The 17,224-nt window shown below is 46.7% G+C and overlaps 1 protein-coding gene across 4 annotated transcripts in view; it reads left to right on the top strand.

The window, feature by feature from the left end:
- CTNNA2 (catenin alpha 2) overlaps nucleotides 1–17,224 on the top strand; it is a 933,346-nt gene that overhangs the window by 173,735 nt on the left and 742,387 nt on the right. For all 4 annotated transcript variants that reach the window (XM_072951563.1, XM_072951564.1, XM_072951561.1 and 1 more), the window contains exon 3: nucleotides 8,156–8,351. In XM_072951563.1, coding sequence (XP_072807664.1) covers nucleotides 8,156–8,351 — 196 coding nt within the window. The remainder of the gene's footprint in view (nucleotides 1–8,155; nucleotides 8,352–17,224) is intronic.

Genomic DNA, 17,224 nt, shown 5'->3' with positions numbered 1-17,224 from the left:
TCTTTCTTGTAACAGTCTAGTTTTATTTTGTTTCATTTTATTTCAGCCTTCGTAAATCCAAAATAGTGACTCATTAACATAGTTTAGTCATTTTTCAATTGTTAGGGACTTTAAAAACAGCATGGGGTTTCCTCAGATGGGCACTGATGGTTAGAACAGTTCAGAGGTTTTTAAAGACAGAAACATTTTCTTACCCACTTAAGTCCCTGTTTCTAAGCCGTTGCTCCTTCAGTGAATTCTGCCGTTGCTTCTGTGTCTTAGTTTTGAGTATCTTTTCTCATCGCCCTAAGAGTAGACATTGCACGTTGTGCAGATTCTAGGAAAATCTAGTAGGCTTTTAGTAGATCCTGTAAACAAGTTTATTTCTTGTGATTGTTTGATTTGCCATGTTGTATCAAATCTCAGTTGCCATCAATTATAAGATATGTATTTTAAGTGCCTTTAAGAAAAAATAAACCTCTATCAAATGTATCTTTTAAGTGACACAGGTTGTAGGATTCATCCTTATTTTGCATGTGTAGAAGTGTGGGGGAAAAGTAAATCTTAGAATTGACGGAATATATTTTACTGTCTTCCATAAAAGATTGAGACTTTATTAGATTTTAAGGTGTATAGAGTACTGGAAGGTTAACATACCATAAAGGAAAATGATTTAAAAAAAGTAAAACCAAGATGAATGTAAGTCTGGATAAGGAGCAAAGATTGAGACTAATTCAATAATAATCATCATCAAATTACATGCTTTGTAATGGGGACCATATACTTGGGTCAAGCTTTTCTTCATTGAAGTCAGTGTAAAAAATAATAATTAATTTATTACACAATTTAATGCCCATGAAATAAATCAAACCAGGTTCTAAGGAGAAAAATAAATAAAGCTCCAATATTCTTGGTACTAAAATCATACAAAAATTTCTCTGCGTTACGTAAAGAAAGGTACCTTAGCTGTAACCGCAGGGCGCACACAGCTTTCTAAAACCCTTTGTGGGGCTGCCTCTCCACCGAGGTCAGTGGTATCACACGAAGGCAGGTGGAGACGTTTCCATCAGTGTCCAGCATAATAACGTGTCTCTCTTTGCTTGTCTGCTTTACGGTAGTGTGGTTGGGGTATTATGATCGGTGGAGAGAGTTGGCCTGACCGTCCTTCAAGCAAAAGTAAATGCTGTTTCTCTCAGATAAGCTTTTGGGTGGCAGTGGATCTAGACCACACTCCCTGGAGGTTACACGAAGCTGAGTCCCTCAGGCTGCTACGTAAAGGTGACACAGCACGCCTGAGCAGGGAGTGGAGGGAGTGTGAGTTCAGCATCTTCTAAGGGAAGCAGTTTCTTCTGAAGAAAAAGTGCCTAAAGAGAAGGGCCCCCTGCTGCGCCTTGGCTTACAGCCACTGGAGAGGTTCTTGCTGGGAAGTCAGGTTGCGTCACTTCTGACCTGCAGGATGGATGGTCCAGTGCCCAGTTGTTCTACTCCGGAAATTGCAACCGCAGAAAACTTAGCCAAGAAAAATAAGTAAGTAAATGAATAGATAGGTGTAACTGGCTATTGCTCTTGGCCTTAGAAACGCCTCAACACCCAGTCATAGCATTTCTGTTGCGGGGTTAATTTCTGAAATTTGCTTTTTGGTATTATGGATCTTCCTTGACTTGCAATGGGGTTGTGTCCCAATAAAGTCATCATTTAAGCTGAAAATATTGTGAGGGGCAAATTCGTTTACTATCACTACCCCACTGAACATCATAGCTTAGTGCCGTCTGCCCTAAATGTGCTCCGAGCAGAGCTTACCGTTGGACAAATTATCTGGCACAAAGCTGTCAAGTGTCGAAGAGCTCATTGAATCCTGTGCTGAAAGCGAAAAACAGGGTGGTTGTGTGGGTACAGAACGGTGGCAGGGGTCCCTGCCCTCTCCCCTGCGCTCCCGTCGCTGAGCGGGAGCTGTGGCCGCCGCTGCCCGGCATCGTGAGAGAGAGAGCACCACACCCTACCCCGTAGCGCTGGCCTGGGAAACGGTCAGAGATCAGAATTCAGAGTGCAGTTTCTGCTGAATGCATATGGCTTTCTCACCACTGTAAAGTCGGAAAATCAGGTAAGTCGAAGTCTATCTGTATGTTCTTCAAGATAAAGTATTTGGGAAGCATATACCAAAGCACCCGAGAGAAGGCTTGCCTTGGACCGCACGGAGCAGGTCAGGGTGAGTCTGCTAATGATAATGATAATGATAATGATAATAATAATAATAATAACTTAAACGGCATACGTCATGTGTAGGCTCTCTTTACAGCCATATGTAACCAGCACCAGTCCAGCTCTGTTTCAGATTAAATAATAAAACCTTGTCTTCAGAGCTGAGGAATGCCCGCCTGCAGGACTTGGGAGTCAATGAACATACATCCTGATCTGCACTGCCAGTGTCAGACACCTGGGAGGAAATTTCAGACAACGAGGATAATTCCGATTTCTGCCTTCTGTAAATTGCCAGTGCATCATTAAAAGATCGTTTCTTTGTTTTTTGTTTTGTTTTGTTTCTTGATTCTTAGCTTTAAAGCTGTGGAAGGATCAATAACCAGTTCTTGGCGATGTACTTCTTTTTGTCTGAAATGGGATGTGGAGCTTTGTCTGGGAAGAAAGACCAGTTCAGTAGGAAACGCTGGCGCCATCGTTTCTGCCACACGGAAGTCTTACTTTAGTGACTGTGAGGCCGCGGAAATCTGTGTTTTGGCCTCCTTTCGCTCAGGCACTGGTGTCGCCGCGCTGGTCTTTTTTCCTCCAAGTGCACCACATGCGTGTGTCTTGGATGTCATGGAAAGCCCGCTCGTGGGTTATCCCACAAGGGGAGCATTCGCCTGCTCGTGTGTTTTGCAAGGAAAGGCACAGGCCGCATCTGTGCTGACCGTGAGACTGCTGGGTGAGCAGATCGGGCTGTCGAGGAGCAGTTCAAGGGAGACGTCATGTTGACGCATTGCTTGGCACTTGTTTAACTTGGCAGTTCTTAATACCTTACTTAAGATTTCTCCTCGAGGCTTCGTGTGATCAAATATATTCCCCTTGGAGCACTTAACTCTTTTCTATCTTAAGTTAGAAGAGTTTTCCTCTTTAAGGAATTTTTAAATTTATCTACAGTTGCTCCTGGAATAGAAGAATTTGTTTTTGATCATTTTGTTTTCAAATATTCACCTCACAGTGCTCTTGATTTTTTTTTTTCTTTTTTAAGCTGCAGCAGTAATCAGAGCCCTCTGTTACGTTAGCTGAGTGACTGTGACAAATGAAATGCTTCAGAGCTTTGCAACAGTGGGATTCACAAAGGCTTACTGCTCACATCTGCCAAGTGCGTGAATCTAGTAAAACAGGGCTAAGATGGTCATTTTTTTTAACTTCTAGCTCTTGGTTCTCTTTTAGTGGCTTTCTGGGGATCTCAAATAATGGTTCGATTCACAGCAGTCACATCTGTGTACTCTTGCTTCTGCCAGTGCCTTCTGGCTGCCTGATAGAGGGGGTGCCTTTCGACGACTTGACCGGTGCATCAGCGGGTTGTTTTTGAGGACACGTGATCTGTGATGGCACCTGAAGTAAGAGGAAAAGTTTGCCTTTAGAAAATCACTGCTCTGTCTCTCTCACTTTCTTTTGCTTCAGCTAGACTGCTGTTTCTGAAAGTAAATCCATAAACCGTGTATATCCTAGTTCCCTGTGATTGGATGTGAGATGCCCTGGCAGAGACCTCCCAGGAGCCCCTCAAGGTCTTCCGATCCGCCTGCTGACAGGCATCTTGGTGATTCTGAGATGCGATGCTGTCTGATGATCATGGTCCTAGAATTCGGTGCTTCTCAGATTTTAATGTGCATATGAATTACTTAGGGATCTCGTTAAAATGCAGACTCTCTTTTAGTAGGTCTGGAGTGGCGCCTGAGAGTCTGCATTTCTGACAAGCCCCAGGTGACAGTGATGTCTGCAGAGCCTGCCTTCAGTTGACTGCCCTCTGGGTAGAGCTTAGACAAACTGCCCGGCTGCTGGCTCTGGGCAGATGGGACAGAGTGACCGAGACCAAGGCCTTGGTGCCCTCGCTGTTGCTTGTTGTTTTGGAAGAAGTCTTCCCTGTCTGTTGAGCGTGTGTGTCTGGAAGCAGAGAACTGATCCAGTGGAAGAGACATGGTCAGATAAATTGTCTTAAAAACACTGTAAGAGAAAGAAAGGAGTGAAGTGGCGCTGGCTGCTGCATTCCCGACCGCCACCGTGCAGGAACGGGGCTCTGCTCCTAGGACATCAGGCGACGAGTCATCTGCACCAGCCTGTGTCTCACGGGGTTACACTCAGATCCCGCCATCACCGTGTCTGAGAGCAGCGGTGCCTGCCCTCTGGCTGTCACTGAGACGTTCCCATTGGCCGGGGTCCACTGGGACCCTCATTATGTCCTGGTCCTAGGACCACGGACCACTTACACTCTTATCTGGGAGCTATAGAATTTCTTCTCTTCTTTGATGCGAGGTGGAGACATTGAGGCAATATTTGAGGTGGGACTAGAGAAAACCAAGCATGCTTTTAAGCTAAGGCTGACGGGCCTACAGACAAGGGGCTGTGTTGAAGGTTTAGAGGAAAATTGGTGCAGCTAATGCCTCTGAATGATGTGGTCAGAAGATCGGGGTGATTTAAAAGGGCGGTGGCAGCAGCATGCCTTTCCTGGTGTAGGAGGGGGGGAGAAAAACATGGGCACAGAGAGAAGTGAGTTTGATGGTCCTTTTGAAAGCTACCGGAGTTTAGAGAAGGAAGAGATTGTTACTAAGAGAATTAGCCAGGAGGTGTTTCCCGGAGAAAGGAGAGTTGATGAGACAGAGCAGCATGATAAGATAAAAATGATTTGGCTTTGGGAACTTACCAGTTTCCTTAGAGATCAGTTTAAGAAGACTCTGCTCCAGGAGGTGTGGAGATGAGAGCACAATTTCTGAGGAGTGAATGGAAAGAGAAAATGGACACTTTAACACGTGCACTTCTATTTAAAAAATTTTTTGGCAGTGACTAGTAAGATCTAAACCCCTCAGCTCGGCTCTCAGAGGCCCCAGAGGCTTTGCTCTGCTGCGTCTGTCCGACCTCGTCTCCTGCGCCGTGTCCGAGTTCACGCTGTTGCTCTTGTCTCTGTGGCTGGAACGTTGTGTTTTCCTCTTTTCTCTGCCGCACAGCAGATGGGCTCGCAGATCGTTAGCAAAGGAGAGCGTGTGGGTCTTGAGTGACGCTCGCCTGGGGTGGCATTTGGTGTGGGGACTGGGGAGAGAGCCTGGATAGGGTAAGGGGAGACGTACCATTCAACCAGGAGTTTCTACAGAATAACTGCCTTTTGAAAGTTTGCCAGTGAGCTGCCCTAGGCATTTAAAGGTCTGTAAGCACCGTCTCCCCAGGATGCAGCGTCACCCGGACGCCAGACCTGGACGCGGGCAGCCAGCCTTCGCAGCTCACTGGGGTGTCCCTCTGCTGTTAAGACCGTCCTGTGTTCTCCCTCGCAGTGGTAATTTTCCTCACGCAGCAGTAGAGACTGTTATCTCTGATAGCATGAGTGTGTGGTGATAGGATGTTTACAACTGGATTTTTCGCCGGGACTGCTGCTCTGTTAGGTTTGTACTGTTTAAATCTAGTGTTTAGCCACCCGGCTCTTTGCTCCTAGAGTGGTTGTAATAGTTTGTCTTTTAACTCTTCTGCGTTTTCTTGATGCAGTCACATTTTCTGCAAGGAATGAAGAATAACTTAGTCTCGACCATTCTAGTGCTTGTATCTCGTCCTTCTCTTTTCTTATCTAACTTGTTGACTTTGTCCTTCAACGAAACTGACTAGCAATGGGGAGAATGAACAACTATTTCCTTATTCTAAACTGATTAAGGCGTGAGTGTTAATGGGGCCTCGTAACGTTCCTTCTGTTCTCTCTCACATCCCTTTACGTTCCGCCACACACGCGGAGCCGAGAGCTCTTCCTCACAGAGGACTGACTTGATTTGCTTCGTTTGGAAGTCATCACATGTTTCTTAGGACCTTCCTGGTCAAGTTCCATCTTTATTTCTTCCCACATAACTGATAGCTTCTTACCGGCTTGTTATTATGAGTGTTGCCTGAATTGTGCTTAATAGAGTAATGCGCCGTGAGATAACAGGAAAAATTGAACTTCGTTTGCCTTGACAGCAGACGAACCACGGTGTGGCCGTTTAGCTCTTTTGGTAGATTCTGCGTCAGCTTCCACTCCCCAGATTGTCAATATGCCGGAAACAAACAGCTCCCCTCCCCATCAATTTTTTTTTTTCTGTTTTGAGAGCACTAAAAAGCAAGATCACAGAACTTCTCAGAATTGTACATAAAATGAGAACAAACCAGGTATCAGCGAGAAGAGAAATGCTTCCCTCGGATGCAGAGCCCAGGGAGAGAGCTGCTGCGCAGGGCGGTGAGCACGGACACCAGGGCCGTCCCGCAGCCTTGTAGTGGGAGGCAGGCGCCGGATATCGGCGCTGCGGTCCCCTGTCACAACGTGCGCACGTGTCAGAATTGCACTGTACACACCCACGTGTCAGACTGACACGTCCTACACCTTAAGCTCACACAGTGTTAGCTGCGGAATATATTTGACTGAAAAATCAGTCAGTCAATAAAAATGAGAGATTCTGGAGCTGTTTGCAGTGTTTGTGGAGGGGCTCCAGTGCCTGCTTCCGGGCGGTGGTTCTTGGCAGGAGTGGGGGCTCCTGGAAGAGAACCGTGCTTCTGTGTTGGGGGACATTCTCCTTGGGGAGAGCACTCCTGTACCCCAGAAAAGCAGCGTCTGTGAAGCCGGTCTTGCTTCTGATGTTGGCCTCGGGGGGGAGGGGAGCGGAAGAGCCACCCCGTGTCACTGGCCAAGGGCACGTTTACAGCTCACTGCTGCTTTCTGGCAGTCTCATTCTCAAGGATTTTATCTTTTTTTTTTTTTTTTTTTTTTTTGTCTAGTGTTCTTACTTAAATGTCCTTACAGAATTCGTCTTCAATTCACTGCATCTAGTTATTTAGCTGTCTAGAGAAACAGGCTGGCACCGCTCGCAACACTGTGCTGACCATGTCTTAGGTAATGACCCTACTGTGCTCGTCGTCTCAGCCCACGTTCATTCAAGACGTTCCGTTTTCTGATGTTCTCTTGCGCCCCGTAAACACACTAGACGTTCATTGTGACTTTAGTCACTTCGCTTGCTCTTGGATCTGAAGTCAAGAGCAGAAACTACAGCATTTGGAGCTTTGCTGGGGACTGACTTTCTTGGCAACCTCCAAAAAAAGTTTTAATCTGCTCGCCAGGACGCGTGCCGGTGACAGTGACCGCAGCACCCGTGTTCTTTTCTAGCACACTAGAAAAAACGCAGAGGTGTCGATGGCTCAGTGAACAGAATGTGGAGCCGTGGCGTTCCCTTCCCTCTCACACTTCTCAGAAAATAAAGGTTCAGAAGTCTGTAGGAGATAAGTTCTTTGTAACGTATTAAAAGCTGTGTTACAAGATTAAGCAGCTCTAGATACAGAGCAGAAGGAGGTTTGGCAACTGAGATCTGTATTCAAATTATAATACTTAGTCAAGGAGTGATAAAGTCAATCTAATTTCAGTTCTCGAAGTTTTAGCTGGTTAATGAAATCTGGGTACTGCGTCATTCAGCGCCTTCAAATCAGATTCACCGTTTTGATTTTATAAGATGGAATTCAGAGATAGCAGAAGTCTTCAGAAGTCCTCGGTGACTGACCCATGAGCAGAGGGCATCGATGGTCCACCATGTGTCGATCCCTCGCTCACCTCCGCCCTGACTCTGAGGCTCAGGATCGGGTACTGGTTCTCCTCACGCAAGGCTCAGAGGCGGTCCCACGTTGTGTTCTGTTGTATCTCCTCCCTGAGGCTGGCTACCCTGACCAGCACTGCACAGTTCAGTCTGCGAAGGCGCAGCCTCCAGTTGGCTGGGAACTTTGAGCTACTGGCACGTCTGGCCTTCGTCCTGATGACCTGAGGTCATCTGCGTGAGGTGAACAGCTGTTCGTCTGCACAGAGTCTGTGTGCTTCCACGTCTTCCAGAGGATGAGGCTGTGTGATGTGTGTGCGCAATGTCGTGAGCGAAGGCTGTGTAAAAATGGCGAGATGACAGTGCTGTTTCTTGGCAGTTAATTTCACAGTTGTCCTTTTACCTTTAAGGTGACGACCCTTGTCAACACAAGCAACAAAGGCCCGTCTGGTAAGAAGAAGGGGAGGTCAAAGAAGGCCCACGTGCTGGCCGCGTCTGTGGAGCAGGCCACTCAGAACTTCCTGGAAAAGGGCGAGCAGATCGCCAAGGAGAGTCAGGATCTCAAGGAGGAGCTGGTCGCTGCCGTGGAAGACGTGCGCAAGCAAGGTGGGCCGATGGTGCTGCTCCGCGGGGGGAGGCTGGGGTGGGGGCAGGGGACTCTTCTCCAGGGAAACGAGGCTGCTCAAAGCATTGGCCTTCTTCCTTTTTCCTCTCCGTCTGCACCTGTCGCTTTCCATCTGGGCTGGAGCTGGGTGCAGCAGACAGGGGGAGATGCCGCTGTATCTAGCACAGCCACGAACACTCCTCCTCTGCTGCTGCTTTCTGAGTAGATGAAACCAGACACCTGTGTCAAACTCACGCTTTCGGGAGTTTCGTGTGAGAAGACTTTTTACTAGAGTCCCTGGAAGTCCCACATTTTAAGGATGCAGGGAGGAGACAAATGTGAAGTAGTGTAATAGCATTATTGCTGCTTTCTGTGATTCCCATGATTTGTATTTTCAGTTCATAGCTTTCCTCAAAAATCCACCCAGCCAGCTAGCTGTCGGCAGAGCAGTCAATTATACAGCTAGAGAGTTAGCTCTGAGACTGTTTAATTCAGCGTGTTTTAAATTTTCAAGTGGTGAAATGCACGTAACATAAAATGCATCATCTCGCCCATGTTTTAAGCGTACAGCTCAGCGAAGTAAAGTGTGCTCACCTGGTTGGGCAGCCAAGCTCCAGAACGACTGCATCTTGCAAAACTGAAATTCCGTGCCTGTTGAACGGCCCCGGTTTCGCCCTCCCCCAACCCCTGGAGACCACTGCTTGACTTTCTTTTTCTGTGAGTTTCACGACTCCAGTGCCTCACGTACGTGGAATCATGCAGCGTTTGTCTTCTTGTGACTGGCTTATTTCGCTTAGCGTGATGTCCTCCCGGCTTCTCGTGCTGTGGCACGGGTCAGAGCGCCCTTCCTTCGGGGGCTGAGTAATATTCTGCTGTGTCTTTATGCCACATTTTCCTTATCCTTCCATCCGCTGGTGCACGTTGTGCTCCTTTCGCCTTTTGGCTATTGTGAATGATTCTGGTATGAACGTGGGTGTACAAATGTCTGCGTTCAATCCTTTTGGATTTATATCCAGAAGCGGGACTGCTGGATCACATGGTGGCCCTATTTTTAATTTTCAGAGGAATCTCCATGCTGTTTTCCACGGCAGTTGCCCCATTTCGCACGTCCACGAACAGTGTCCACGGGTTCCAGTCTCCCGACGTCCTTGGGGGTACCTGTTACTTCCTGGGGTTCTTTTTATCGCAGTCATCATGATGGGTGTGAGGTTATGTCTCGTTGTGGTTTTGATTTTCATTCTCCAGTTGTCAGTTATCCTGAGCCTCGTTTCCAGGGCTCCTCGGCCACATCTGTATCTTCTTTGGAGAAACGCGTTTTCAAGCCCTTGCCCATTCTTTGCTCAGGTTGTTTGTCTTTATTGTTCTTGCTGTTGTTGAGCTGTAGGAGTTCTCGGTATTAAAGCCCTTATCAAAAGATACTGTTTTGCAAATATTTTCTCCCATTCTGTAGGCTCCTCTTTCACTCTGTTGATTGTGGCCTTCGATACACAGAAGCTTTTAATTTCGATGTGTTGTTGTTCAGCAGCTTGAGTTGAAAATTCTAAGACATTGTGAAATTAGAACAAACACCTCCCCCGCAGCCTGGTTTCCCGCCTCTGTTTTCTGAGTGAATGCCCCGTGGACGTGTTCAATTGCATAAATCTTGGTATCCTTCTTCCTGCTTCCCTCTCCTTCCAGATGCCTTCTGTTACAAAGACAAGTAGGTTTTAACCCCTGAATATCGCTTACATGAACCAGTTTCTGGTTCAGTTATTCCAAAGCACCGTGTTTTACCTGCCCCAGGGCCTTTACACACGCTGTCCCCTCTCACGCAGTTGAGGATGACTCATTCTGCACATCCCAGCTCAGGAACACCTTCCCGGGGGAAGCTTCCCTGACACTCCTGTCACACTTTCTCACAGATCTTTTCCTTGTGGGAATATTAGTCATTATTAAGGTGACTTGACTGATAGCTTTTTTCCTCTGCCGCACTAGAAGTTAATGAAGGTGGAGACCACACCGTGGCTCTTTGTGATCATGGGTTTGTAATGCTTAGTACTCGTAAGGTGTAAATCAATATTTGTCTAATGAATGAAGAAGTAGATGGATGAATGCTTTGTCCCCTTTCTCCTTGCAAACCTGCCACTTCCTAAACTCACAGATGGATATTTAGTCCTGGGAGAGACCAGCCACCCATACCAGCAGCCACCCTTCCTCCTGCTGCCTTCTTCTCATTCTCTTCTTCCCTCTAAAAGTTTTTTTTTTAACATTACACTGATGTCAATTGTTGCCTTCATTTGAAATGTTAAACCTTACGTATTTTACCTCATGTGGATGGAGGGTACTTGTGAGTGTGTTTCAGCAACAAGGATGTTCTCAAGTTTCCAAGTTTGAACACTGGTGTTCTTGCTTTCCTGCAGACGGACAGTTGTGTTCATACATCTGTAGCCTGGATACTTTTTCTCCCCCCTTATTTTTATGTTGACGGATAGATAATAAATTTCGTATGTTTAAAGTGTACAATTTGGTAAGTTTTGCCAGGTGTGTCCACCGTGCACCCGTCACCGCCGTCGAGATGGTGCACCTCTCCCCCGTGTGTGGAGTTTCGATTCACTGGCCCCCAGGCCATTTTCTCGGAGGTTTGTCTGTCACGTTCTTACATTTTTCCATTTAGTTTCCTCAGCAACCTCTTAGCTCTCCTTTATTTTTCCCTTAGAAGGTAGTTTCCACACCTGCTGTAGAAACTAATATGGTAGATTTCTCCAGTCTTACATGAAGTGATGCTTTGTGGGCATAATGTAGTGAACAACATAGTTCTTGGCCAGACTGTCCTGGGATTTTAGGGTGAGAGATTTTAAAGATGCTAATTTAAGCTTCTCGTGGTTATTCTTCTAGAGGACGTTTTAAATTTCCATTTCACTACCCATTTCTTGTTACAGAATAATTATGCGTAAGAAACAGTGCTTGCGTTTAAAGCCCGACTGCCACGTGTCCCTTCTCCTGAACAGGGTCGAATTCCAGGAAACACTGCTGGACAGCAAAACACAAACTTCACTGGCAAACACCTTTGAAGTTCTCCTTTTGCGCCTCTCGTGTTCAGACGCCCCCGCTGTCCGGTGCACTGCGGGTGTCTGGCCTGCGTGGGGTGCCTGCCTCTCCTCCGGCAGCAGGTCCTCAGCTCCTCTGCACGTTCTGTGCCCACAGGCTCTCTTAGCTGCTCGGGTCCCCGACTCAGTTCTGTAGTGTGTGAGCTCCTTGGCCCGTCTGGCTTTACCCGCATTTTCTGTTTGCCCATTACCCAGATTTTATTCACAGGTGCGAGCCTGAGTTGATTTTCAGAGAGAGTTGGGAAGAACAAGAGTTTGAGGAGAGCAAGTGAGGATTAGGGCAGAAGTACTGTTACTGAAAATCCAGCCTCTCCAACAGCCAGACTGAGACGCGGCGGCGGAGACTGGGAGCCCGTCCTGGGGCTGGGGTCTTGAGTCTGATAGAAGAGCTGGGTGGGACAGAAAGGCAACAACAAACAGGGCATTTTTCCAGGGTGCCCTATTCTTCTTAGTCTTGATGAATCCGCCTGGAGTCACGGGGAGACTCTGGAGGGCCTGGTGATCCTCTGAGGCTGTCAGCCCATGGCCTCCCTCCTGGAGCACAGCTCCTGGGTCGAGGGATAAGCGATTCTGGGTAAAGAATGTCTGGCGAGTGGGGAGTGTAAGGGCAAGGTTGGGGGCTGTTAAGCACAGAAATAGTGGAGCAGGTGAAGCCAAGGTGGGGGTTTGTTAGAGAAAAGAGGAAAATAGGTTGCAGGAATTTTAGGTCAGAGTGAATCAGCAAGGAGCTTTAGCATTAGGGAAGCCATCCTGTTAGTTAGTTTCCCAGTCTTTTCAGTATTTAGTCCTTGGAATTTTAAAACATAGAATCTTTCCTTCCAATATAGCAGTCTACTTCCTAATACGTAAGACGACATTCAGAAGCTGTGAAAACACAGACATTTGGAAAAAAAAAGTCCTCCTTTAAAGTGGCTCTAGCTGTCATCCATGCCTGCTTATTAAATGGCATATGGTTTAGGAATTACGCCTGTTAAAGATAATCTTTTACTATTGAGTTGTTTTGCCTTTTTTAAAAATCGAATGGTGAAAAGGCTCGCCACACTTGAAGAACATTTCCAGCACGAGTACATGCCTGAAGCCTGAGGGCTATAAATCTCCATTTTCACATTTTTTAATATAGAACCATTTACTGTTGCTCCTTTGAAGTTTCATAACATTCATGATTATAATTACTGTAATCTGCCAAGATTATATATGAAATTATCTATTTAACTATGTCATTATTGTATCTCATGGTTAAACTTAGCGTTGTGTGAATTTATCATTTAAAAAATACATCTTTTAATCCTAGACTGCCAGGATTTTTTAAGTGCTCAGTATGTGTGGTGACAGTATTTTTACCCTACGCTGTTTCAGCAGGAGAGTTCCCTGTGCTTTTAAGTTATAAACTAAAAAAAAAATAGGCCTGTGACAGCTTTTATATTAAAAAAGTAACAAAAATAAATTACCAAAATATATATAAAGAAGAGAAATTGTATTCAAAGCTTTAAACACTGGGGAAGGCTAGTGGAGAAAACAGTCTGGTTTTACAAGGCAAAGCGATGATGACTGGTGATTGGGGGGTGGGTCCAGAAGCTCTGAGTTGAGAGGTTTATGTCCAGGCATAGTTAGAAATACGGTAAGGGGACGGAAAGGGACCACAGTGGGGAAAGTTCAGGAACTGGGTTTCATGTACACAACGTAATGAAGGAGAGACAGGAAAAAAAATGCTTTGGTTTCTACCCATTTAAGTGATGTTTTAGAAAGATTCTTTTGGCAACTTCATGCAGCGTTGACTAAATCAGAGCAAGACTAGACTCAGATTGCTTAGGTGTTATTGTAACATGGCAGAGAAAACAAAACAAGAAAGAAACGCTTTGAGAGTCTGGGATTGGAGTCATGGTCCTGGGAATAAAAATTAAAAAGTAGATGTTACAGACATTGCCAAAAAAGAATGAAAGAGTCACCACTTGTTGAAGGGAAGAGACAAAACTCTATATTTATTCTCTGTTTTTGGCCCTAGGCAACTTGATTCGGACATCTTAAGGGCTGACGGGTGGGGGAGAGGATCTCTTGGATTTCAAACATTGATGGAGAAGGGGACCCTGCCTATCACATGGTTAATGCTACGGAAATGGAACTTTGGGGCAACAAAAATGTGCAAGTTTTTGGAGCTGATGGATAAAGCTTTCAGAACTAGAACTTTCTTTGATTACTTGCCAATTGGTAAAGAAGAGAAGAGGTTTTGTTTTGAAAGAAAGGCTGAATTAGAATTAGAAATTGGAATAGAAATGAGTCTGAGAGGGAAGTCTTGCCTTGAAATGGGACCAGAGAGCAAAGCTAATACAGGATCCTGAAATCCAAGAGAACAGGATATTCTGCAAGAAAGACAGTGATCAGTCCAGTCTCTTGAATGTTGTTGCAATCATGTCAAACACTTCTGAGATTGTGGAGGATGAAGAATGAGAGAACTCCCTGGATTTGCCAGAAAGGTGTCATTAATTATATTTAAAGTACGTTTTCAGGAAGCTGCAAGGATGATCGTTAAATAAAAAAGATGCTGAAAGAAGAGAGTAGATGGTGACATAAAGGATGTAGGCAGGAAAGCTACCCACCCCCTTTTTTGGTCCTCACTGCAGCATATGCTGCACATACTTCGTTTTGCTCCTGAAGATAGTCTGGGACTCAAACGTGGGGCCTGTGTTATTATTTTGTGTTATGTCTGGAGCCTGGGACAGTGCCTTGGCCATGTGAGCACTTAATGCACGATTCAGAAGACTGTCACAGAAGGGAAGGGGAGAAATAGAGGAGTAATTGGAGAAAACGTTAAGGGCAAGCAAAAAATATAATTACTTGTCTGCTTGCGTGCTTATTTTGTTCCGCGCAAGTCAGAAGTTTCAGAACATACGTTGAGAGAGGGAGCCACTGGTGAGACCCATTGTGGACATGAAGGGGCAAGACGCAGGTTGGTCGCAGGGGGTGACACAGATGGGACATTTCTCTACCTAGAAAGCTGGTGGGGGAGAGGGACACAGCCGGCAGTGGTTTTACAGAAAACCCGAGCACGGAAGCAGAGTGGACGAAATGATCTCAGTTATTTTGAATAAGAAAGGGGGCAGTTTTAACGGACCGTGGAGATCTGATGTGAGACCACTGTTGTGGACGTGTGCATGTTTTTGCCTGTTGCTGGCATCTGCATGGATAGCATATGTTTCAAAGGATTTTATTTCTTGAACACTCGTCCCTTGGATGCAGCTAAAATGGCCAGTTTGTAACAGGCTTAACTGTCCGAGAACTTTTCATGTGATGTGTTTATTTGGAGTGTGACAGCGTCCGCTAGCGACGGGAGGCTCACCCAGCGTCTGCGCATCGTCTCAGATTTGAAATAGGTCCGGAAGCCGTCCTTTGAAAGGAAGGCGCTGCCTTTCGTGTTTGCTCGGTCAGGGGACCCGTTCACTGGTGGGACGCAGCCCTGGTTCCCGTGCTGCTCCGCAGGCCTTGGGGCCGTTGCCTGGGTTTCCTGTCTTCAGGCAACAGCCCACTCTGTCTGGGGCATGACCCATCGGAACAGGTAAGACCTGGCCCGGCCGAGAAGCCGTGCCAGGCGAGGGTGTGGACAGAAACGTGCATGGCCTTAACCCAGGTCTAAGAGGGGGTCACAGAGCAAAATGACCAGAGGTACAGACGAAAGAAGTGGCTTCTTCGTGGAGCCATTTCCTGAATCAAACAGCTGCTCTAAGCTTTCACTGCTCATCTAGGATTGTCTTTGTTTTCATACAGCGTCAGATGTGGAGTGACGTGCTGATGCCAGCTGTCCCATCGCTGTTACTTTCTCACCCAGTCAGTATTTACCGAGTCGCTGATGACCACTGGGTAGAGACAGACAAGCCTGAGGCAGAGCTGTAGACGGAGGGAGAAAGGTGGCCTCACGTCTCTGAGGTGACTGGGTGGCCTGGCGGCTTTCTCCTTCCCCACCCACTCTGGGGTTGGGATGCGGTGCTGGTGGAGTGCGTTATCCAGCAGAAACCCCAGGGGCTGTCAACTGCGTGACACCCCATCTGAGAGCTGGTGCAGGCCGTCCGTGGACGAGAAGCTCCTGATGCTAAGTGGCCCTGCCTGTCCTCCTCCCGCCGCCCTCTGATATGGAAAGCAGCGCAGTGGGGGAGGAAGGACGGCCGTGTCCTCTTTCTTGCCCCACTTTCCAGAGTCAGTCTCTCTAAGGAGGAGAAGCAGCGGGGGTGCTTTTGCAAGGATTCCAGAGTCCCCCACTTGTCCTCTTTCTCAGGGTCCTTTGCTGTGGGACCCTGCTCTTTGCATCCTGAATCCTCGTGTCTCCTAGAGCTACTGAGCTTCCTTGTCTGCGCTGGGCTGCTGGCTGGCTGCCCTTAGGTAGGTGGCACTTCCTGTGTTGGGACGTGCGATCCTGTTGTCGTTGGCTCAGATTTCACTCCTGTGTGGTGGGAGGGCTAGGGGCGCAGCTTCAGAGGAGAAGCGAATTCCAGGACAGAAAAATGGGGATTTGAGAGGGAAGACTCGGTAAGAAAGAGGACTCACCTCTCTCTGCCCGTCTTACTTCTTCCAGCCTGGACTCGGCTGCTTACTTCACTAAATAATAGTACCCGAGTAATACTGTTAATAGAGTGCATGTTTATTACATCAAGGAGGGGCAGACCTTGACGTTGGTCCGGGGGGCATGTCTTCAGTCTCGGGGTGCAGCGGGGCAGGGGTCTGGGGACGGTCCCTGTGTCCACGCGCTGCTGTTCACTGTCCTTCCCCGGGCGCCTCCTCCTCTCCTTTATAGAGGCGTCTTTCACAGGCAGTTCTCAGAGTGAAGTTCACAGACCACCTGGCTCAGAATCCCCCGGGTGAGGATGGGAGAGGTCCATAAAGACTCTTGTCCTTGGGTCTAGCCACAAACCTAGATTCAGTGTGGCTGGAGTGACCACCGGGAAGCCGTATTTCCAGGTAGCACTGCAAGTGAATCTTATGCTTCCAAAACTTGAGAATTGCTAATAGCCCAAGCTTATTACGTCTTTATACACACCATCTTTAATCACTTTAAGTCTTTTTTCCATTGAAAATCATGCCATCCAGGAATGACATAAATTTTCTGAAATTTTGATATCAGAAGTTTAAAGAATACTAAAAAACCTGGCGGTACAGACAACGACAAAAATGATTAAAATGAAGAAAAAAACACGTAAGCGTGAAAACGCATACATCTTACGATTCATCTTGTGCAGATTTTAACGTTTGCAGTAGTTTCACCTGTTGCATATTTTGTTGAATAAAACACACCTCTGTGCAGCAGTTTGCACCAGGCGAGGGACCAGAAGCATCTCACGTCAGCCTGGAGCCCTGTCTATGGCCCTTGTTACAACATCCTGGGAGACAGTGGGAGACAGTTCTTCCGTCTCACCCCTCTTTCTGGAGCCCGTGGTTTCTGAAAATGCCGTAATCTTTCAGCAAGAATAACAAACAAACAGCAGGTTCCATTTATCGGTTGTTGCTCCATTTGTAATACACCTCGTGTATATTCTCTCAGCGTCATTCTGTTGGCCATCCAAGTGCTTTTACCCGTGTTTTATGTAAGATGATAAGATGCTGAAAGAGCTGCGTGTGCATTAACTGACTAATCTGACGGACATTTATTGAGTATCTGTTACGCGTATGAGCTTTTGGGGGCTGAATATGTAAAATGCAGAAGAAAGGAAACACGTTCTCTGCCTGTAGGAACACTGCATTCTGATACGACACAGACCATATGAAACAAACCAAGCGGGGCTTATAGAAGTGCAGCTTAAAAATGG

Source organism: Vicugna pacos, chromosome 28 (genome assembly GCF_048564905.1).
Source record: "Vicugna pacos chromosome 28, VicPac4, whole genome shotgun sequence".
NCBI classification, from domain to species: domain Eukaryota; kingdom Metazoa; phylum Chordata; class Mammalia; order Artiodactyla; family Camelidae; genus Vicugna; species Vicugna pacos.
The sequence above is the reverse complement of the archived record's forward strand: the minus strand, read 5'-3'. Positions and strand labels throughout refer to the sequence as shown.